Source organism: Pinus tabuliformis, chromosome 5_2 (genome assembly GCF_031772625.1).
Source record: "Pinus tabuliformis cultivar Carrire ecotype Pingquan chromosome 5_2, CPIR1, whole genome shotgun sequence".
In the NCBI taxonomy this organism is placed as follows: domain Eukaryota; kingdom Viridiplantae; phylum Streptophyta; class Pinopsida; order Pinales; family Pinaceae; genus Pinus; species Pinus tabuliformis.
Window position 1 is genome coordinate 801,889,148 of NC_142306.1, and position 23,929 is coordinate 801,913,076.

General features: G+C 35.2%; 1 protein-coding gene across 1 annotated transcript; it reads left to right on the forward strand.

The window, feature by feature from the left end:
- Positions 1 to 5,198: 5,198 nt before the first annotated feature.
- Positions 5,199 to 6,634, forward strand: LOC149161744 (eukaryotic translation initiation factor 5-like). The gene has a single exon (XM_089435562.1). The coding sequence runs from the start codon at positions 5,597 to 5,599 to the stop codon at positions 6,617 to 6,619; it is 1,023 nt and encodes a 340-aa protein (XP_089291688.1). The 5' UTR covers positions 5,199 to 5,596; the 3' UTR covers positions 6,620 to 6,634.
- Positions 6,635 to 23,929: the final 17,295 nt, after the last annotated feature.

Consider the following 23,929-nt stretch of genomic DNA (forward strand, 5'->3'; position numbering starts at 1 on the left):
TATGCCTTCAACTTAGTCATACACACCCCGAGGTTTACCTAACATTGGTCACCATTAGGTCCTACTGCTTGTTTTATCCCAGAAGCCATCTCAACTTGCTTAAATTCATCGTGCTCATAGGCTTCCAATACACATTTTTCTAATGCAACTAGTGAAATGAAACTATCTGTAGCACCTGAATCAAACAAAATTTTAACTTTTACTTTTTTTTATCGTACCCGAGGTTTCTACCACGACATACTAGTGTTCAACTTGTTGGTTATCAACTGCTGCATAGATTCGATGGTGGCTACTTCCTCCCCCCATTGGTGCTTTTCCTTCTCTACGGTTGTGACCAGTTTGTAACTCAAGACAGTCACGCTGGTAATTAGGTCCCCCACATCCCCAACAAGTGATGTGTGGTAGACCTTGAATTGAATGTTGTGGAGTTCTTTGGAATGAATTCCTTCCCTTGGGACCTCTGCCCCAACTTGTTGCTCCTCGCGTATGACCTCTATTTTCACGTGCCCTCAAAGCTATAGGTGAAGCTGCACTAGTAACCATTGAAATCCCCATTGTCGGTGCTCTCGGTACAACCTTGTTTCCATATGGTGGTGGCCTCAAATTTCCTCCCCTGGGGGAAGATACGAGAGGCCTTCCTCATAAACCTTGGTTGGCGTGGAAAAATGGTTTTGTTTCACCCCTTTAAGTCTAAGTGTTCTTCCACATAACGAGCTTGTTCCATAGCTTCTGCAACTGAGGATGGTTTCCACATTCGTACCATTGCCCTAATCTTAGGGTTCAATCCATAAATGAAATGATCTGCTTGGCGCTAGTTAGTATCCATGTAGGAGGCATACTTGACCAATTCCATGAATCTAATTTCATATTCTTCTACAATACTATTTCCCTGTACCAAGGCATGGAAGGCTCCTACTTCTTGTTCTTCATAATACGCTGGTAGGTACATTTTCCTGAATCTCTCCTCGAATAACTCCCAAGTAACTATGTCCAAAGTGAGGTGTAGTTGACGCTCTAAGTTACCCCACCAATTCATAGCACTATCTCTGAGTTGGAATATTGATATTTTAGCTTTTGAATTGGAATTAGAATCCCTTAATGAGAAGCACCTTTTCATTCCTTCTAACCAGGCTTATGCACGTTCGCTAGCACGACCCCCTGCAAACTCTGGGAGCTTAATCTTTTGGAGCTCCCTAGTAATGTCCTTGATTGGAGGTCCTCTATCAGAGTCTATTGATCCCTCAAGATTTCCTAACCTTGATGGAGGGTTCTCCACTTCCACTTCATTTGTTTGGTGCCCTTTTAAAGTCTCATTAATTGCTTCTAGGGAATGCAAGATGAGAGTCAACTCCAGTGAAGGTAATGGGTTATTTGTAGGAGGTCCTTGTGATGACTCTCCTTGACCTTGATTTCTTCACATCCTCACCATTTTGAATTGTTCAAATATCTGTATGATACGCAAGACTCATTAATCCATCTTAGGACTTGTCCCTCTTAGCTGACTCACATACATGTGTATAACGATAGTCATAAGTTTTTCTTTTACTATGCTCGTAAACAAGCATTATTAGTACTGAGAAGATTCCCAAGGATCTACCAAATCCTCTCATGTGTGAGTTCTACATAACTTACAAATTTTCTCTTGAGACTCGCTAGGGTACTGGTGCAATGTACTTGTAAGTCACGCTCTAACACAAATTGTTTTCTTTAGTACCATAGCTATAATTTAATATTAAGCTAATTAATAACTTGGTTTAATATATTCAAATAATTAAGTTAAATACTAATGTGAATAATACCCTTTTTATTCATGTCTTCCTTCTATGGCCATTAGTTGTTCCTTCCTGCCCTTTATATTATGTTTTTAAAATCCTTTATATCCATTTTATGAATCTTGGGACCTCCTATATGAAATATAAACAATTGGTCTCACCTCTTGAAGAGGCAGTGTCTTTGAAGAAAGGTTCCTAAGCAATTATCCATGAATGCATATATATATATATATATATATATATATATATATATATATATATATATATATATATATATATATATATATATATATATATATATATATATATATATGTATGTATACCTATTTGCAATAATTATATTAAAGAAGAAAAATTACATTGCCAAAATAAATGTGACTTCTCACTAGCTTCATAGACAAAATCTAAAATATTGTGGGATGAAAGAATGCCACTTTGTGATATTAATAGGATGGAGAATGAAAATTAATATCACTTATATACTTTCAAAACACATAAATTTCAATTTCAAAATGTATTTAACATATTATTTTCATAACTTCTTAACTCATTTAAACTAATGGAATTGAGAGAATCTTTTAGGTCAATATTTGTAAGTTAATTTCGATAGAATTTTTTTTTTAGGGGTACATAAGAGATGGTTATGAGGTTGCAAGATTGAGCCATATCTTGAATGAGTGGCGTAGCTTTGGTATTCACAAAAATGAGTTTAATCTATGCCTAGAGCAATGTGTTTCATACCCAAACATTGTTAGACATGTTTTCAATCTTCAAGGATTGAAGTTTTCAAACACTCAAAAACACAGAAGGCAGTTCATATAAGCCAAGAGTTGATGGCTATCTTGAATACATATTATATTGGTGTTTTTATGGACCTGATGACCACATGAAGGGTGGAACATCTCGGCCTAGCAGAAAGTGTATTAAACCATCAAAGAAAAAAATGTTGGACGACCACATACAAAGAGAGGCTGTAGCTTTGTATTTATAAATCTATTTGTATGCAATTAGTGTTAGCATTTCTTTTAATGTTATTATTATTATTATCATCTTATTCTTCTTCTTTTTTCACTTTATTGGAAAAAATTCCAATTGAAATGACTGATGCATCATACAAAATAATAGAAATGCAAGTTGAAGCAACCGATACAACATTTCAAAAATATAAAACACCAAAACATTTCTCCTATGTTTCAGAGACGTTTCTTACAAGGAAACATAACATTTCCAAATTGTGGAAAAATGTTTCCAGCATCTCAGGGTGCAGTTTCCAGTAACATAGCCTGGAATATGCTAGTTGCTCAAAATTCAAGTGGAGAACTGGTTTGAAACTGCTGAAGAGGTGTGAAGCCAACTATTAAGGCATGGACAACAATGACTGCAGTCAATGGTCAAAATGGGTGTAGTGAGGAGGCCTGAAACTCTTTTGGTAAATGCAATTGGTTGGCGTGAACCCTAATGTTATGGCCATTGCCAGTTCTATGCCTTCATGTGAATCACTAACCAGTTCGTTAAAGGGAAATAGAGTTCACACATATGTAAGAAAAAAATGGATTAGATTTGGACGTATTTATGGGGAGTGTTCTTGCAGGCATGGTAGGAAAACTATGGAATTCAAGATGGATGTTAACGTTTCTATAAAACGCCTAAAAGGAATGTGGTTTTGTGGATTTCCATTCCTTCTGGACGACATCCTACAACGACGAGGCATGGAGGCTCTCTGGTGTCCCACCATTGTGGTGGAATGCTCTTCGCCCCCGCATCCTTATCAATTTCGTCATTGTTTTCTACTAGATTACTTCCAGCTAACAGGAGTAAGGATGGTGATTCAAAACCTAGATCCCTGATCCCTTTGCACCATTCTCTATAATGATCTGAAAGTGGAGAACAACAAAGGTCCTGCAAATCCCCAGATTAAAAAATTCTGGGAAAGGAGAAATTCCCCAAGTCCACACGGGTATTACTATTGCTGGTGTGTAGAAGGGCGAACTGCAAGCAATATAACCCAGTGGGAGAGCACTTGGATTGAGGGTTTATTGAACAAAGTTTTGGCTTTAATGGGAAATAGAAGCATTCCCATGAGTTCTAGCAACTACCACTATCTCTTGTAGTTCTGCATCGATGCCAGAAAGTTTGGAAAGGGCAGGCAGGTTCATGTGCAGATGATTGAGAAGGGATTCTAATTCGACATTCTCATACATATTCACCTTGTCAAAACGTATGTGAAGTCTGGGGAGTCGGTAGTTGCAGGTGAAGCGTTTGAATGCCTGAGCAAAATTTGTTCTCGTGGAATACAATGACGGCGAGGCACTTCAAGTCTGGGAGAATTGAGGAGGCACACCAATAATTTGACAAATGCCTAAGCGAGATGTGGTATCTTGGACCACTGCGATATCTTGGTTATGCACACAAAGGGAATGGGGAGGAAGATTTGAGATTCATTGTTATTTTCATTTCCAGATTCCTGTAGCAAATGCAATCATCAAAGATTCTCAAAAGCTGAAGGCTGACAATGCAGAAAGGTGATGGTGTTTCAGATCCCAGGTCTGGGCATTGCAAAGATTGCACAGGGTTCTGACGGAACCTCTTCTAGGCATTCAAGGTTTTGTGCATCTGGTACCCATGCAGATGGTCACTGCTCTTGCGAGGCTTATGTGATGACAGAAGAGACAAGCACACATGCAAGCATTTCACGCGTAGTGATGCTTGCAGAGGCCTTGTTTGAGGTACCAGATGAGATTCCTCGATAATCAGTTGCTCTTTCACAGACAACGTCATTATCTCATGTCTCACCGCCAACACCTGAGTCTACTGTCAATTCATTCCCCATCAGGAATCACAAGAAACCTGAGAAAAATGAAAATGTAAATAATGAAGCAGCACAATGCTACATTTGCCTTGCAGAATATGAGGAAGGAGATAAAATCTAGGTTTTTCCCTGTCACCATGAGCACCATATGGCCTGTGTTGATAAATGGCTAAAAGAAATACACAGAGTATGATAAAAGAAGTTCTAAATATCAAATATTGTCAATTTGATAATGTAGAAATGCATGATTGTCTGCTATAATGTAGATTGCCCAGATTTTTTGACTCTATGTTGAAACTTGTTACGTTGATTGCTCTCTCTGCAGCGCAGGCATCTCTGAGTTCTGCATCTTTTGCTAAATTCTGATTGTCTAGATTTTTGTTTACTGTCTAAATTTGTCACATATCTTTTATCTTCATCCAACTTGCATCCATTATTGCCCACATGTGAAATCTATAAACAAATTCTTATGACATTGTCTGTGATCCCTTTTGTCGTATTTTAATGTTATGATTTTTTTATATTATCATTTGTGATTTATATGGAATTGTACTATCAGGTTTTTATAATTCATGGCTAATCTTTTTCAGCACTTGTATGGTCCAGATTTCAAGTTGAGTCCTATCGGTTGTCAATCGCATTCAAAGTGGAGGGCGTACAGGTTGAATATTCTTTTATGTCTGAAGTTGTTTGTTCATATTTGGGGCTGATTGGGCTGCTTGGCGAATACTGTCCTACATCAAAGAAAAGAATAAACAACTTCATCTTTGTAGCAAAAAATTTTGGCTGTATGCAGCCAAAGCCAAGTCAGAAGTTGAGGTTGATTTGGGTTTGCAGTTGGATGCACCCATTTTTCCACGTGCAAGGTGGAGTGTTAAAACATCATAGAGAAAGTCCCTTTTCCCGGCAGGCATTTGGTGGCCTTTTACATACTCTAGTATCTAACTCTTGATAGAAACGGTTCTTCAAAATCCAAATTCACTCTTTCCTTCCACTTAATCACTGATTAGAAAATATGGCTCTTCTAAATATTGGCGAGGGCAACAAAGATGATGCCTTTTACAGGTATAAGATGCCTAAGCTGATTACAAAAATTGAGGGACGAGGTAATGGCATAAAGACAAATCTTGTCAATATGGTAGATGTGGCTAAAGCTCTTGCCAGACCCCCTTCATATACAACAAAGTATTTCGGCTGTGAACTGGGTGCGCAATCAAAGTTCGATGAAAAATCTGGGACTGCTCTTGTCAATGGTGCTCATGATAGTGCTAAACTTGTAGCTTTGTTGGAGATTTTTATCAAGAAGTATGTGCAGTGCTATGGATGTGGCAATCCTGAGACAGAGATCCTTATTTCAAAAACACAAATGATTTCACTGAAGTGTGCTACATGTGGATATGTTTCGGATGTTGATATGAGGGACAAGCTTACTACGTTTATTTTGAAGAATCCGCCAGAGCAGAAGAAGGGAGGCAAAGATAAGAAGGCCATGAGAAGAGCAGAAAAGGAATGTTTGAAAGCAGGAGAGGCTATTGATGAAGAAGCTAAAAAATCCAAGAAAAAGGGCCACGAGGTTGCATCCAAGGTTGCTAAGAAGAAAACTAGTTCTAACGAAGACCGTTCTCCTCCCAGAAGCCATGTTGATGAAAACGAGGAGCCGGATGAGAATGATGATGTGCAATGGGCTACTGATACTTCTATTGAAGCCGCACAACAACGTATTAGAGAGCAGTTGACAACTGCTACAAGTGAAATGGTCATGTTGGACAACCAGGAAGAACAAAAGTCTAAGTCACCAAAGAAGCCTTCAGGCAAGAATGAAAAGGTTGAGCTTGATAAGAAATCTCAAGCTGAAAACGGTGATGAGGTATTTGAGAAGCCCATTCAACAGGATATTGAGGAGGAGACTGTTTTGACCAAATTGAACACATTGAGCATTCATGATGAGCTTCTCCTTGCTTTCAAGGAGCGCTTGAAGACTGGAGATTCTCTAAAACAATTACAATCCTACATACAATCTTCAAATGGTTCTCCATAGGAAATCATGAATGCCTATTTTGAAGCTCTTTTCGAGGGCGTTGGAAGAGGATTTTCAAAAGAGGCAGTGGAGAAAAAAATCATTAAATTAGTCTTAAATGAAATCAGTTCCACATAATTTTTATAAAAAAAATTAGCGGAGATTTGTGTCTAGTGGGTCTTGGGTCCAGATTTTGAACCTGCTCTGATACCACGTGTAAGATTCCATCCTAGGGTCCTCTAAAAAAACTAAATTTCTCTAATTTCAAATACAATAAAACGGTAAATAACTTATTTCTAACTAAACTTTTAATTGATGATACTTTACCATTAAAATTTATTTCCCACAATTAAATAAGTAAACATTTCATTGCAATCACTTACCTGAGTAACCTATAAATAGAGGAATGTAGAAATTTTGAATAATATAACACTTATTCACAGAGATTATCCTGATTATACACTATTTGCGGAATGCATGCATAATACATAACCTCCTCTACTATTGATCATCAATTTGCAGTATTCATAAACAATCGCATGCGCACATTGAAGCATCAATCACACATATCAACACAGTATATCACGGGGAAAGCATACAGCTAAAAACCCCCAACTATCTGTATATTATATTGATTGAGAACATGTAACAATACATAGTACAATACTACTCGCAAGTACTTAGTACTATCTCCACCTGTTACACACAAACTAGCTCAGATCTGAATCAATCACAGGTCCAAATCTCCTCCACTGCTTGCCTACCTCCACTGCGCAATCCTGCATGAGAATAGATGAGAATGGCCGATCCAAACTCGTATTTCCCTTGACTAAACCACACAATCCTCATTGGAAATACTCAATCCATTGATTGTGTAAATCTCATGCACAACTATAGTCACAACTGACAACTGTCTTGCCCTTTCACTCACCTCTAACACTTGTCTCCACTGAACTGTCCATGCACTGAGTTAACTGATGTATTCTTTAGTTGATTTATGAGTTAATAATTAGTGAATTAATTAATAATTAATTCACATCACTCATCACTAGTGTATTCTGCAGTTAGACTAAATACAACTAGTTCAACCAAGTCAAACTGAACACAACTCCATCAACTCCTCAATCAACTCCACCAAACTCAATCACTTGAGTTCTAACCGAAGTCCATCATGCAATAGCTAAACTGACCCACAAGAAAAGCGTATTTCCTTCTGGTAGTTGCATGTGCCACATCCGTAGCTCGAACTAAAGTGCTCCAAGAGGATAAGATAATGTTTATAGTCCAAATATTATTAAGAGCTAATAATATTCGACTGTTCTATTTTTAGCCTGGCAGTCTAAAAATAGACTCCACCCATATGTCTAAAAATAGAAGTCCATCTATTTTTACCAACATGACCAATCATCCACAAATAGCATCCTGCAACTCATAGACCATGATCCATATGTCTAAAAATAGACTTTGCGCCAAAAATAGCCTACGAGCGCACTTAGTGAAGGTGACTTCTTTTCACTAAGCTCCATCATCTTGTTTCATTTTCAACAAGGAATACATGTTCCAATAGCCTAGTTGAGATGCTCCTGAGCTCCTGATCCTGTTGGGATTCTCCTCTTGACTACCCGACTGGATTTGCCTCCCAGCCAACTAGGAAGTATTTTCTAGCCTCCACAGGTTCCCTAGCCCTCTGAGCCCAAGTCCAACCAGATGTAGTGTGTCCAAGTTAAACAAATACTCTCCTTCTCTCCCTTCTATTTTCTTCACCTTCCTCTCAAAACAAAATCCTCCAAAACCACAACCAAAACAAAAATTAAAACCAAGATCAAGGATGCCCCTCTCCTCCCATCATCATTCCCCTTTTATGCCTCTTTCTCCCATCCACCTCAACCACCTATCATTAATGTCATAACTACCCCCTCATCCTTACATTTGACTTTTCTTATCATATCTTCTCCCAAGTAAATTTGAGAGGACATTTTGGGGATGAGATATGAATATATAATTTGGTAATTAATTGGAGAGGACCATATCTTCTCCCAAGTAAATTTGAGAGGACATTTTGAGGATGAAATATGAATATATAAATTGGAATAAATGGAAGGAGACCATATCCTATCAAAATTTAAATCTGAGGAGGTAGGTTGGGAATAGTAATCAAATTTATATCAGTATTAAATTCACAGTTTCACCCATGTAGGTATGTACAAATATTTCTTGATAATTATAAGTCAATATTTTCAGGTAATTTAAACACTAGTAAAATTTGCATGATAAGATTAAGTAGAACATTACTATATATATATAGTTACCTAATTTTACATTTTTCATTCACATGTGACTGCATAGAATATTCAAAAGTCATAAATGAAAACTAATGAAAATAACTCTCCTATTAGTAATCCAAAAATAAGTTGAAAACGCTTTTGATGGTTGTGTTGGAGTAGTCTTTTGTTTTACTCTACATTTGTTTATTTAAAAATAAAGATTGTGAACAGTCATCCATCTTGATGTGACCATATGTTTTGTAAATATAATTGTAAAATGAATCTTTGAATTTATTTTTGAAAATGAAGATACACTTATATTGTATTGGTTGAAAACTAAATTACTCTCCTATTGCTAATCCGATGACAAAAATAAGTTGAAAACACTTTTGATAGTTGTGTTGGAGTAGTCTTTTGTTTTACTCTACATTTGTTTATTCAAAAATAAAGATTGTGAGCAATCATCCATCTTGATGTGACCAACATTTCCTCACAAGCAACGTTAACTTCACCACGAAGCTATCCCCGATGACTCCTTAAGTTCCATACAAACATTATCTTACAAGTTGTGGTGTAAGAAACATTGCAGTACATGAGTTTGGGGATGTGCAAGGTGCACTGGACGAGCCATGTGGTTTGAGCCGTAAAACGCACCCGTCTACAGTCGTGAACATACGGTGCCAACGGTAACCCAGGTCTGCCATTAAAGGAAGTTATCCCATACGATGTTGGATATAGTATAAATATTTTTCTAAAATTGGAGGTTGTTTTGAAGTGCTAACCTAGGTTTCATAACAAAGAAAACCTTCCCTAAAATAGTCATTCGACTACTAAATAGACTTTGAAGAAAATGTCTTAAATATGAAAAAAAATTAAAAAAATGAAATTTTAACATTCACGAAATTAGATATAGTCTATGGGACCATGAGATTTTTTTTCTTTTGTATTTTGCAATTCAATCTTTTTATTATTCAAATTAATGATGAGCTTACCCAAACTTCTAACAATCCTCTCACTGAGAAGACAATGCCAAGGAATCGATGTTAACATACTATTGTAACTGTCTCTGATGTCTTTGAAAGAATCACATTCCAAAATGAAATGTTTTTCCGATTCCACTGCCCCAGAGGTGCAAAAGTTACACACTTGTTCTTCCCAAGTTTTTAGGTCTTTTCCACGACTTTTTTCTGCTATTTTTATCGGCACATGTCTGTTTGTATCATCTAATACTCTCACAATCGGTGCCTTTTGTCCATAAATTAGTAGAAAACCTGTCTCCTATGCGCTAGATGGCACTACAACGCATTCTTAGATTTTGTCGGAACATTCTCGTTAACATTATTGGAAGAGTATAAAGTTAATATTGAAATATATTTCTTATAGTGCTTTTGTTGTTAATATTCTTTTAAATGTCACGGGTCAATTTCATGTTAAACATCAAAGAAATTACACACCTCCTTATTCCACTTTAGAAAGCACCCTATAGCACAATAACATGTAATAAATAATAATAACAATTTAAAAAAAAAAAAAAAAAACTTTAAAATATTATATTAAAATAAAAACAAAAAACACCTATCCACACTTTTAGACATTGAAATATTTTTTATTGTTATGATTTTTTAAATAACACTTATCAACTCCATGTTGACTACTAGAATTCCATATTTCCTTTACATTAGCTATGGTATCTTTTGATGCAATCTCATGTATAAATAAAAATTTAAAACTTAAAATGATCTTAAAACATATTAAAATTATGAGTTATGTTAACTTTGGAGTAAAGATGATATTGATGATTAAAAGATCCCTCTGCGGTAAAAATTCGAGGATGGATCCGAAGCCCACTGGTGAGAACATTCGTGCGGCTCTTCTCGCTATGATTCGCAATGCCAATGCCGGAGACTTGCTTTTCTTTCACCACAGCGGCCACGGCACACTCATTCCGAAGCATAACTCCCCTGGTAATGATGAATGCATAGTCCCATGCGATTTGAATCTCATCACATGCACGACCCCGGAAAAGTCGATCCTCCAGAGAGCCCCAGCAAAGGACCTTGGGACCCAAGAAAACCCTCGGCAGAGTCTGATTGACTGTACGCAACCTGTCCAGGGCAAGGTTCTGTCATCTGATGGCTACGATGCCCGATCTGGCCATGGGCAAGGCGAGTTCATTACTGTTGGGCTCATCCGGATCAGCCCCAAAGCAGCGCACCCCATCGACCTTGGAAAAACCGTCTTTGCCTCCTGCATGCACAGGACTACAGACGTTAAGGAGATCGGCCAGAAGCATAGCCCAGATCGGAGTTTCCAGACCCCTGGGGCAGATGTGAGGCGGGAGGAAACACTGATCAAGGACGAAGCCGAAGCAAGTAGACCTCAAGGCAACATATCTGCGGTAAGGGTAACTCCATTCTTTACTTATCCTCCCTTTATACCAGATCTAGTACAAGAGGCATCTGCAGGGCCGATTTATAGAGCTGGAGCGGGTATCTGGACCATGGAAGGTGGTCAGACACTCAGATCCGCCATGACGCTCAATAAGCAGAACAGTCCGCACCAAACCCTACTCTGGATGACAGATAACAAAAAGTCTCCTTCAGATCGGGCTCACATTAGACAGATTGGCCAAGTTCCTGCAGATCGGACACCCCAGATGGAAAATCGCCATGGCAGATCTGCTCCCGGAAGCACAAGAAGCCCTGACACTGGGTCTAGGCTCTTCTTAGACTCCTTTCAGATCCAAATTTCTCAGCCTTCAGGCAGAACCATCCTGCATTGGGTTAGTTCTTCAGATCTGGTGCTGGATCTCAAACTGGAGCTAGAACGGCGGATTGGGATCCCTTCAGGCCTTCAGAGACTCCTCTTTCAAGGCAAGCAACTTGAAGACCTTCTTCCCCTCTCTTCTTACAGCATTTCCAAGAACAACTCTTTGGTGGTAACCCTTCGTCTGAGAGGAGGTGCAGCGGGACAGTCATCCTCTGCTCCTCCTTTCTCATACAAAGATGCAGTACACTCTGAGAACCCCAAACCCCCGGAGGTCCATAAATCTAAGCCCTTTTTGGTTGATAAGATAGACGAAGTCCCCTCTGTTGAAATCACCCATGATGATCTTGCAACCCAACTTCAAGAATTTGCAGAAAGAGCCATCATTTGCAGATTTAACGGATTGTGGCCACGATCTCAGGATCTCTATGCATGGATCCATGCAAACTGGACTCATCATTGTAAGATCAGTTTCTTTTCAAAAGGTTACTTCATTGTTCTATTTGATAACAGTAAGCATTATAAAAAGGCTTTAGAAGAAGGCCCTTGGTTCATGTGAACTGCAGGGCTCTTCTTGACCCCTTGGTTCCCAGATTTTGATCCAACAACTGCCGTCATTACCAGGACACCTGTATGGATCAGGCTCCCAAATTTACCTGCCCACTTATGGCATACTATTGTATATAGAGCCATAGGCAACACCTTGGGCAGTTTCATCAGTGGAGATTTCTGGCGGGAAACCAAAGGTCTCCACACATATGCCAGAATATGTGTGGAGTTGGATTTAAGCAAAGGACTTCCAGACCAAATCATTCTCAAGATCAATGACTTTGTTTGGACCCAGAATTTGGATTACGAAAACACTGCCTTCCGCTGCCGCCACTGTCACCTAACAGGGCACCTGCAGAATTCTTGCCCATCGCTGCCTGCAAAATCGAAAAAGGGCAACTTTGCAAAGACCAAACCCAAACGTTGGACCCCTTGTCCTCCGCCGCCAGCAGTGAGTTCTGATTCCTCAAGCTCGGAAGATGAGGAGAGCGATGCAGAACCGGACCAGGCGCCTCAGACGATGGATCCGTCCACTGATACTCCTGCGCACACCACTGTCACAGCAGTCGCCCAGAAACGCGTCCATGAGACCTCCTCTTCTGAATCAGATAAGGAGATCCCCCTATTGGAGAACTCCAGTCTTCAAGTTGTTTTAGCTCATACTCCCCAAGATGGTTGGATAAAAGTCAATAAAAAGAAAGGGAAAAAACATCGTGTTGAGAATTCTGCCCCTGTGGGGTAATTGTCAGTTTTTGCTCTCAAGTTAATCGTTGTAGCTCCGTGAATGGTTCACCCCTTCTCCGGGACCGAGGTTGATAGTTTCATCATTTCCGGTCGCTCGATTTATTGTCACTCTGGATTGTACTATATTTTACTCAATAGAAATAGTTTAATTTTACTGAGAAAAAAAAAAACTTTGGAGTAAAGATGATGTTATCACATTAATTTAATAGGGAAATGCCACACTAACAATATATCAAATAACATCACACAAATAACAACCATAAGCTAAAGACAATGCATATGACATGACAATGAAAGTGTTAAAAATGTACAAATGTGAGGGAAAATGCAATTCATTTTATTAAACTATATTTTCGCTAGGTATGAGAGGTTGAATTTAATGGATTAAATATGTGATAGCATATAAATTGACCCCTAATTTTCTGATTTGACTTCCTTTACAACTACCTATTAGGCCTTGACTTCCTTTACAACTACCTATTAGGCCAACACATACTTATACTTATTTTAATAGATGACATGAATCCAATAACAAATAGATTTTACAAAATAGATAAAAATGCTTTATATTTCCTCATATACAAAGATACATATTACAAATTTATATACAAAATACATATTACAAATTCAATTAAACTTTAACTCAAGTAACAATATGACCCAATTATTTTACTTGATAGAGTCTTTGTTCCTACACTTCTCATATACTCTTTCTCCGCACAACAATATAATAGAAGTTAGCTCTCAGCGCCGGCCGCCGCCGCCCCCCCACCCCCGTAAACCACGCCCCTCACTTACCTAAGGCACTTGCAACCCCATCAGTTCTGACATCACATCAACATAATCAATATCTTAATTGTCTTTCGGCTTTTAGAAACATTAGCATTATGGGAAAAAGAGAGATCAATCACTTGATATAGTGATATCTTCAGGGTTGAAAGGCTACCTATATTTCGTAACCAATACAAAATAGAAAGGAACATCACAACAAGGAGCAACTAATAGATATTTCCATCTCCAATGTTTCTGTCCTTCCTTTGCACATATACGTACTACACAACAATACATATTATTAACCAATTAATAATGTGGGGCAGTGTATGGCAGTGTTGGAAAAAATTAGTATCCAATATTATATAAAGTATCTTCTTTATGTGTATAAGAAAGGAGTGTTGTGTGTGACAACAGGTGTACGGAGAAAGGAACAAAAACATCAAATGATATTAACTAAATACTTATTATTGAATACTCAATTAAGTGTCTTTTGAATGTAGGTAAGGAAGAGGTGTTGTACAAAACAACGGGTGTGTGTAACAAGGAACAAAAACTCTTTCCGTGCAATGTTTCGTATCTTTGTAGGCTCCAGTCCAAGAAAAACTTTTGTTGTGCGTAATTCAAATCTGCAGATAAAGACTTCATTGCATCAATCCGGGAAAAAGATTTTTTATGCACAATGTGGTTAAGCTTTCATTATGCGCAAATAACTCAATAAACCTTTCATTGTACGAAGAAGAACTTCATTGCGGAACTGATATGTAATATTTCTTAGTATTTGCTTCATATGAATCTCGAGGCTCTACACAATGTTTACTTTTATTGTGGGTACATAATCTATGTGAGCAGGGGAGTTTGTTAAAGAGCAGGAACTATATTGAGTTAAACATTCTTCCTCTGCACTTTTTGTAATGCTAATTTAGTATGCAGAGTCAAGGGATCAACAGAAAATGATAATTTAAATTTGTGATATGTGGAGGAAGAAGAAAGATTGTGTGGAGTTTGTTAAAGAGCAAGGGCTATATTGAGTTAATATTTCTTCCTTCACAGTCTGTGTAATGCTAATTTATTATGCAGATTTGAGGCATAAAAAAATGCTAATTTTTTGATATGCGAAGGAAGGAGAAAGAATGTGCAAATAACAGGTATATGTTGAGGTAAGTAAATATGGAGAAACACTACACACAGTAAAAAATTTGACTCCACCTCCGCACCCTGCACTTTTCACCCGCTCTTTCTCCTTCCTCTGTTAATGCAAATGTGATAATAACGACATAATACATATCTTGTATTGCTTTAATCGTGGAAGTGAACCGTGGATAAAGAAAGCTAATTTTATGCCCGACACTATTATGCCTGAGATAATGTGGATAAGCTTTCATTGAGCAAAAATAGCTCAATAAAACCTTTGTTGTGTCAACAACAAATTTTATTGCGGGTATGAATCTATGTTAGAGGGGGATTTTTTTAAAGAGAAAGGACTATATCGAGTTAATATTTCTTCCTCTGCACTCTATGTAATGCTAATTTAGTATGCAGAATCGAGAGATCAACAAAAAAATGCTAATTTTGTGATATGTGGAGGAAGGAGAAAAAGTGTGTAATGAACTTATGTGTGGAGAACGTGTATATGCAGAGGTAAGGAAACAAACTTCGAGTCCACCTCCACACTCTGCACCTTTTTCGCACTCTTTCTCCTTCCTCAACATATTTGTACAATCACACCCCCCACCTACCCTGCATATCTGTTCAGATCTGGCATTATGCACATTGAAAACTTTGTACCTACAATAAAATTCATTTCTACATTTCCTAGTGCAATTGGATAAATGGACAAAGCTATGTGAAGATGGCTTTCGTTGTGCACAATAAGGATAAGTTTTCAATGTGTGGAAATAACTCAATAAACCTTTCATTATACGGATAAGAACTTCATTTTGGAACAAAATGTAACATTGCTTAGTATTTGCTTCATATGAATCTTGAGACTCCCCAAATGTATCAATCCACATAAGGAAGAGTGTAATTTTTCAGGCTTAGTATTCCTCAGTATATGCTTAATATGAACTCTGAACTTCGCACAATGAATGAACGTGCACTTCGACACACATTCCCCTCCACACAAATAAACTCATATATAATATTTCTCAGTATGGTTTTCATTATAGAAAATATGAAAATGAAAATGCATTTAAATAATCACATATTGTTGAAATGAGGACATGAGAAAATGTGGATCCTGCAAAAAGAAGCATGGCCTTAATCTGCAACTCCACACTTCGAACAATGTATCAAAAATTCTAAGACACTTTGTTCACTGGTCACATCTGCAGAATGAGGAAATGTAGAGAAAACTATACAGAGTCGTCTTCCATTGTTCACAATGTGGAATGTGAAATGTGAAATGCAGATGTGACAAGAACAATAGATAACTGCATATGCCATTTTTTACGCACAATACATATATGCCAATAATAACAGAACATGTACCCCGTATTACTTTAATCAATTAATTAAACAGTAAAAGTAAAAACTATACTACATTGCAATATTACCTTTATTTTCATGATAGCAATCATAAAAAATGAAACTTTAAATTAAAAACTACTAAGTTTCATCAATTTGCATAGCCATCTATATAATTATATATGTAATTTTAATCTCCTTTCCTAAACTTTTTATTTTTCAAACCAACCTTGTTTAGGTTTCTATATAGTTTTTTTTTACAATCGAATACAAGCTCAAAGTTAAAATATATTATCTCAAAGTTAATATTTTTTATAAAGATATTTCAGGTATTAACTTATTAATAAGAGTGTGATGGTTGGAATATTTGAAGTAATTAAAAATGACTAACATGGTACCATATTCATGGATGAATAACTTTATTTTAAATATTGGTTTGGATATAAATATAATTATAATAATATTATTTAAGAATTAAATAAAACTAATAAATTATGATTATTGAAAAATGGTTAATGTTATGATTTTTTTGGGCATTATTAATTATTAATTTCATTTGATTCAATATTTTTAAAATATAATTTAATTGTATAAAAATCTTTAAAAATGTATAATTGTATAACAATGCATATACCATTGGTTATCGATTATCTTTTAACATAATAATGATTCTTGGAATAGCCATGTGATCCTTACCATATATTTCATTTGGATAATTTATTGAACTTTCTATAAAAACATGGTGAGAAAGTTTACTTAATATAATAATAATGATTTGAAAATGAGCCGTTATCTCATAATTTTATTATAATGATTTGAAAATGAGTGAGTATCTTGTAACTTGTTGAATTAAGGCTTCTGTGATCTATATCAAGTTTTATGAGAAAAAATTTTCCGCATAAATCACATAATAATACATTTGTCGACGCATTTCAAACCAAAGAGTATGGTTCATCGTCATGACAAGTTAGTTTGAAATGCGTCAACAAATATATTATTATGTGATTTAGGCCGAATTTTTTTCCTCATAAATCTTATAACTTCCTGCACATACATTTTGGTGACATATATTCATTATGTACATCCTCTTAACTTATATTCATTAACACTTTTCTTTCTTAAATTAATAAATATTCTTATACCATGTTAAATGAATTATTTATTAAATAATTGACAAAAAAAAATCCAATTTTAAATAAAATTTTCACTTCAATTTATTTTAATTCATTTTCTAATTTCAAAAATACAATCATATATCTAAAATGGAAAAGTCCAACAATTCAAATCTAATGTGTAAGAATTCTATGACACAATATATTTATTCTATTTTTTGTTTTTCAATGGTGATACAATTCTTTGTGGTGTAATTGTTCATTATTTAAGTTGTATTTTTGAATGTATAAATAATTTAATAAAAAACTTCTAAACAAATTTCTACTAAATTTTAAATAAATTAACCAAAACATATACCCAAAAAATTTCAAAACTTAAAACTATTAAACTAAATTCTAAAGTATATTAAAAATAAAAAATAAATACTGTTTATCTTGATATAAATATTATTTACCGTAGAATATTTATTAATTTTGAAAGTATAGATTTTCATAATGAAAATTCATAATGAAAAATATGTATCTACTCAAAACGTTTGATGTTTCACATACATTTCATAATTTTTCAAAAAACAACATATTATATTTATTAATTGATGAGATGTCAGTCAATGGCAGTAAAATATTTGTTCATTTACTAGATGAGAAGGGTAGAAATAGTAGTGGAAGTGTGACGAATGGTTAAATTTGCGTAGCCCACTTTTGTCGGAGACATTAACATAAAGTTTGTCGTTTAAACAAAAATCCAATTGAAACTGAAAATATTAAAATATATCTGGGAATAAAATTGGAAGACGTGTGCTTGAAGGCATGTTTTTAGATTAATGAAGTTTGATGTACGAAATTCCTATAAACCATCTTTAACATTCTTACATTTTGCACATCAATTTTAAATATATAAATGTAATAAAAAGAAGGGTTATTGTAATAATGTTTATAAATATAATAGAAAGATGGGTTATTACAATAATGTTTAGATTAATTTATTGGTTTTGTAAATATTATTGGTTTGCGTGGGTTTATTTTTTTTATAGGTTATTATTTTAAAATTTAAAAGGTGGTATTAAGAGTAAGAGTTTCAAGTTAAAATTACTGTGAGGTGTTGATGTTTAATTTAGCATTGCACAATGGTCATGACAACATCTTGTAGGTGGGAAAATTGTTTTTCTTTCCACCGTTGGAGTTGTAGGAAAAAACAAAAACATGATGAATTTATTGTAATTTTGGATTTTATGTGTTGAGAGAGATTAACTATTTTCATGGGTAACTTATTCTTTTATTTTTTAAAACATTTATAGAAATTATTATAAGGGATTCAATCCCTCTCCAGTGTTTATATATATATGTTGACCATGGAAAGAGTTACTCATCTCTTTTATGAGCACTGCACCATTAAAATGTTTTAACTATAAGAATTTTATATATTTATATGCTCTATGAGTTTTGGAAACTAGATAGAATCTTGGGAATATGGATATGAGAGTAGATGTTTTTCCCAACATTAATGAAATATTATATTGGGAGTTGAAAATATTATATATTAAAAGAATATGAAAATACTATATACTACAATGTATTTAAGTATTTAAACATTGATACATACAAATTACAAAGATGTTGTGAATAGTGTGTTGATATATATCATATTTAAATTTATAATTTATTTTAAGGTTTTACTTAGCAATGTTAATGTTGCATTCATGCTAGATGAATATGCCCCTAACATATTTGGCTAAATTAAAAACTAAGAACTATAACATAATGCCAATACTAATGTTTTCCTCCTCCCAATGCCTCAACTCTAGTAATAATTTTAATCAAATTGTAAGCCTTCCTAAACTATTTTGTCTCCTAACAATAACTTAGATTTTATTATTTAAATTTTATTTCAATTAAATTGGAGGTCAATCCAAGATAGCTCTGCATCCCATTGTTTGTTGGAAGTGTTATATAGTACTTGCTACATTATATTAACCTTTATTACATTAGTATATTGTTTTATTAAACATGATATAAGTAATAGTCTCTATACTAAAGGTTGGGAAAAAAGACTTCAAATATGTTATGCCATATGCTATTACTATTTCTCTTTAACAAATATTATCGTCAATTAAAATAGTAAAACTACATGTTATAATTTAAGAAACTCCATAGATAAAATTACAATACTATAGGAAATCATAAAACAAAATTTAGTGGACGAGCATACTTGGAAAACCTTATTTTGAGAAAATTGACAAACATTTGAAGCTAGTCATGACTTCTCACACTAATTCTCACAATGCTCCTAAATGTACCTCACTCACCTATGACTCTTTAATGTGCCTAAACCCTCACTCAATACGTATTGCTAACTCACATAACCAATGGTAACCCAGTGAGATGGGGGGCATCATGAGATTGACACCAAAACAATGACAAAACATGGGGGGCATCATGAGATTGACACCAAAACAATGACAAAACATGTCATGTTCTTGTCAAACATGGAGCTTCTATAAGCTCCCTATATTAGAAACTCCATTTAAACATTCCCAAGTTCAAATTTCTTGGATGTTGAAAGATCCCAAATAACTTGCAAGTTCTCAAATGTTAAATGTGAAGCCAAATTCATGCAGGATTCTAGATCCTCCTACACTGCCAGTAGTTTCTAGAATCACATGCAGGATTCTAGACATTTCTACACCGCCATTAGTTTCTAGATCATTCCAGATCTCCATCTGAATCACATACATGATTCTAGATCCTTCTTCTGCCTCTATAAATTTGTAATTTATCTGGCCAAGGAAAGCAAGTAAGCCAAGGCCAAAGCCTATTATGTAATGCAAAGTGATTTATGTTCTCCAGTGTTTGTTTTATCTATTCCGTTGTTTTTGACTGAGTAATCTTGTTGTTTCTCCATTTGTCTGTCTCTGTAAATTATTCTCTACTATTGCCATCTAAGTCTCTGAGTATAAATCTGTTGTGTGTTATGTATGCTCTGATCTAACAACTGGTATCAGAGGTAGGGTCGAATATCCAATGTGTAAGCCGCTTAGTGCCATCGCCTTACTTTGGCAGCGTTTGTTAAAACGTTGTCTGTTACCTCTGGAGCCGTTGAATGATCTGTCCAGGAAATCAGAAATCCCTGCAAAGAAGAGAGTCCAGGAAAGGGATCTGTCCAGGAAATAGCCGAGGAACGCTGGAACTAAAAGACAGTTGCTACAAGAAAAACAAGGTCGTGGAGATTCGTATGTGTTGCTGGAGTTTGAAAAGTGGATATCCGTGGAGATTAGAGTTGAAACGTGGTGTTCATAAGTTTTTTTTACATCAAGCTTGCACGTACACATCAAGTTTTTTTCTCAAACCAACATATGTATGTGTGAAATGTGAAAAGGTTAAAACATTATATATGTTTTTATATTTATTATGAAACATATATAATTATATGTTGGAATTTTGAAAAGTATATTTTAAAAAGGAGCAGGAATTTTGAAAAGGGTATTTTGAAAGGAGGAAGGTCATTATTACTAAATTTTAAAGAGTGATAATTAAAGTTTTATTTTAAGTGGAGTTTTTTGTGTTTTGGGGCATGAATTTGATTGAAAATGGAGACAACAGTTACAGTTATGAAGAAGTTGAGTGGGGCTAATTTTGCCCTATGAAAAACACAGATGGAGGATATACTAATTTTAAAGGATCAATATTTGCCGATTGAGGGAACAATAAAGAAACCCTCATCGATGACAAATGAAGAGTGGAATAAGCTAGATAGAATGGCGATTGCAACAATTCGCCAATATTTAGCAAAGAATGTGTATTTCAATGTCTCTAGAGAAAAGACGGCTGAAGGATTATGGAAGAAGCTCCATGATCTATATGAGAAGAAAACTGCATCAAACAAAGTGTTCTTGATGAAGAAGCTTTATAATCTCAAAATGAAGGAGGGTGCTTCAGTTGCTGAGCACTTGAATGCATTTAATATTATTACTAATAAGCTTGCCTCTGTTAAAATCATTTTAGATGATGAAATTAGAGCTATTTTGCTAATGTGTTATATGCCAGAAAGCTGGGAAAATTTGATTGTAGCTATGAGCACTTCAACAACCGCAAGGACCTTGAGTTTGATGATGTCAGCATCAGTTTAATGAATGAGGAGCTGCGATGCAAGTCAATTGCGGAAAACCAGGGAGGAGAGGCTCTAGCTCTAGCTGATCGTGGTAGGAGAATGGATCGAGGCCGGCAAGGACGATCAAGATCGAGAGGCCGATCAAAATCAAGGAGAAACAGAATCATCTGCTTTCATTGTGGCAAACCTGGGCACATGAAGAAAGAATGTCGATTCTGGAAGAAATGACAAAAGGATCAGAGACCGTCCAGTACAAATCACAAGTCATCCAACACAAATGAAGGTGAGACTACTGCTGTAGCCACAGATGGTGATGTGTTGTTTAATGTTTCAGTAAAGGATGCATGTGTATATACATCTAGCAGTAGCTTTGATTGAATCCTTGACTTTGGGGCATCTCACCATGTAAACCCATGCAAAGATAGTTTTGTTTCATATAATCCTGGTGATTATGGTAGAGTGCATTTGGGGAGTAATCATTTTTGTAGTATTGTTGGAGTGGGAGATGTCCAAATCAAGATGAAAGATGGACAAGATATATTGTTGAAACAGGTTAGGCATGTACCAGAGATGCGCATGAGTTTAATCTCTATGTGACAATTGGATGATGAAGGATATTCCACAAGCTTTGGAAAAGGAGGCTGGAAAATTAGCAAAGGAGCATTGGTCGTGGCCAAAGGACCCAAGATAGGATCATTATACACATTGAAGACACTGATAGGAAAATTAGATTTGGTTGCTGTCACAAAAGAAGGAAATTCAGCAGATTTATGGCATAAGCATTTGGGTCACATGAGCGAGAAGGGCTTAAAAATCCTTGTTGGTAAAATTTATTGCTAGGTTTGAAATCCTACAATCTTGATCTTTGTGAGCATTGTATATATGGTTGACAAAGAAGGGTTTCATTCCTTAGAGGTGGCCATGACAGAAATAAAAATGTGTTAGAATTGGTACACTCAGATGTGTTTGGGCATGTTAACATCAAATCATTAGGAGGAGCATCATATTTTGTAACATTTATAGATGATGCATCCAGGAAGGTTTGGGCATATCCTATGAAAAATAAAAGAGAAGTGTTTGGAATATTTCAAAAATTCCATGTTGCTGTTGGAAGAGAGACTAACAAATTGCTGAAGTGTTTAAGAACAGATAATGGTGGAGAATATTGCTCAAATGCATTTAAGGAATATTGTAACAGGTTTGGCATAAAGCATGAGAAGACTGTGCCTAGTACTCCTCAACATAATGGTGTCACAGAAAGGATGAATCACACCATTATGGAAAAGGTCCGAAGTATGTTGTCCAATTCCAGTTTGGAGAAGAATTTTTGGGCTGAAGCAGTCAGGACCGCTTGCTACCTCATAAATAGATCTCCAACTACAGCCTTGGATGGCGGTATCCCTGAAGAAGTTTGGACTGGTAAGAATTTGAATTATTCTCACTTGAAAATCTTTGGATGTGAAGCATTCATACATATTCCCAAAGAAAACAGAACTAAGCTAGATGATAAATCTATGAAATGCATTTTTTTTGGATATGCGGATGAAGATTTTGGTTATCGTCTATGGGATCCAGTCAAACATAAAATTATTAGAAGCAGGGATGTTATATTTAATGAGTCAAAAATGTTCAAGAGGACTGTAGGTGAGTTGGAGGTTAAGAAGGTTGACATGGTTGGTGAAAGTGGGGTATTATCTTAATTTTGGCTAGGGTTCAAAACCTACGAAAGACATTGGTTCACTCTACAAAGGTAGCTGCAAAGTTGGTAGAACCATGACTTTCATGGTTATCCATATAAATAATGTTCCACTTTTTGGTGATAGATATCTGGAAAACGAAAATTCTAAAAAGAAATATATGATTAATTTGATTTCTTTTTTATATATATTTTAAATATTAATAAATACTAATTATATATTTTTAATATATATTATTTATTTATTTATAATTAACCTATATTATTATTTATTTATATATAAATATTTATTATTCCTTCTTTCTTATTAAATTTTAATAACCTTCTCCACCCTATAATATAGTAATTTTTTATAATATATTGTGAAAATTATTTATAAAAGTATAATAGGTTTATATAATTTTAATTTAAATTTGGTATTTAGACAAAGACCATTGGAAAATATCAAACTGAAAAGGCCTTTGAATTTATTTCTACAATTAAAAATGATTTTTGTTAACTCTTTATCACTATGTTGTGAAAAATATTGAGTTTACAAGACTTTTATTGAGCTGAGAGGCTTATTCTACAACCAGGATGATGTGTAACCCTGTTAGTTCATCGTCAAAATTGAAATTTTGCTCATATCGACCCAAATAATATAATCTTTTATAATATATTACGAAAATTATTTATAAAAGCATAATACTTTTATATAATCTCAATCTAAATTTGGTATTTAGACACAAGGCCATTATGGAAAATCTCAAACTCAAAAGGTCTTTGAATTTATTTTTACAAGTAAAAGTGATTTTTGTTAACGTTTTATCACTATGTTTTAAAAATATTTGTGAGCCCATAAGACTTTTATTG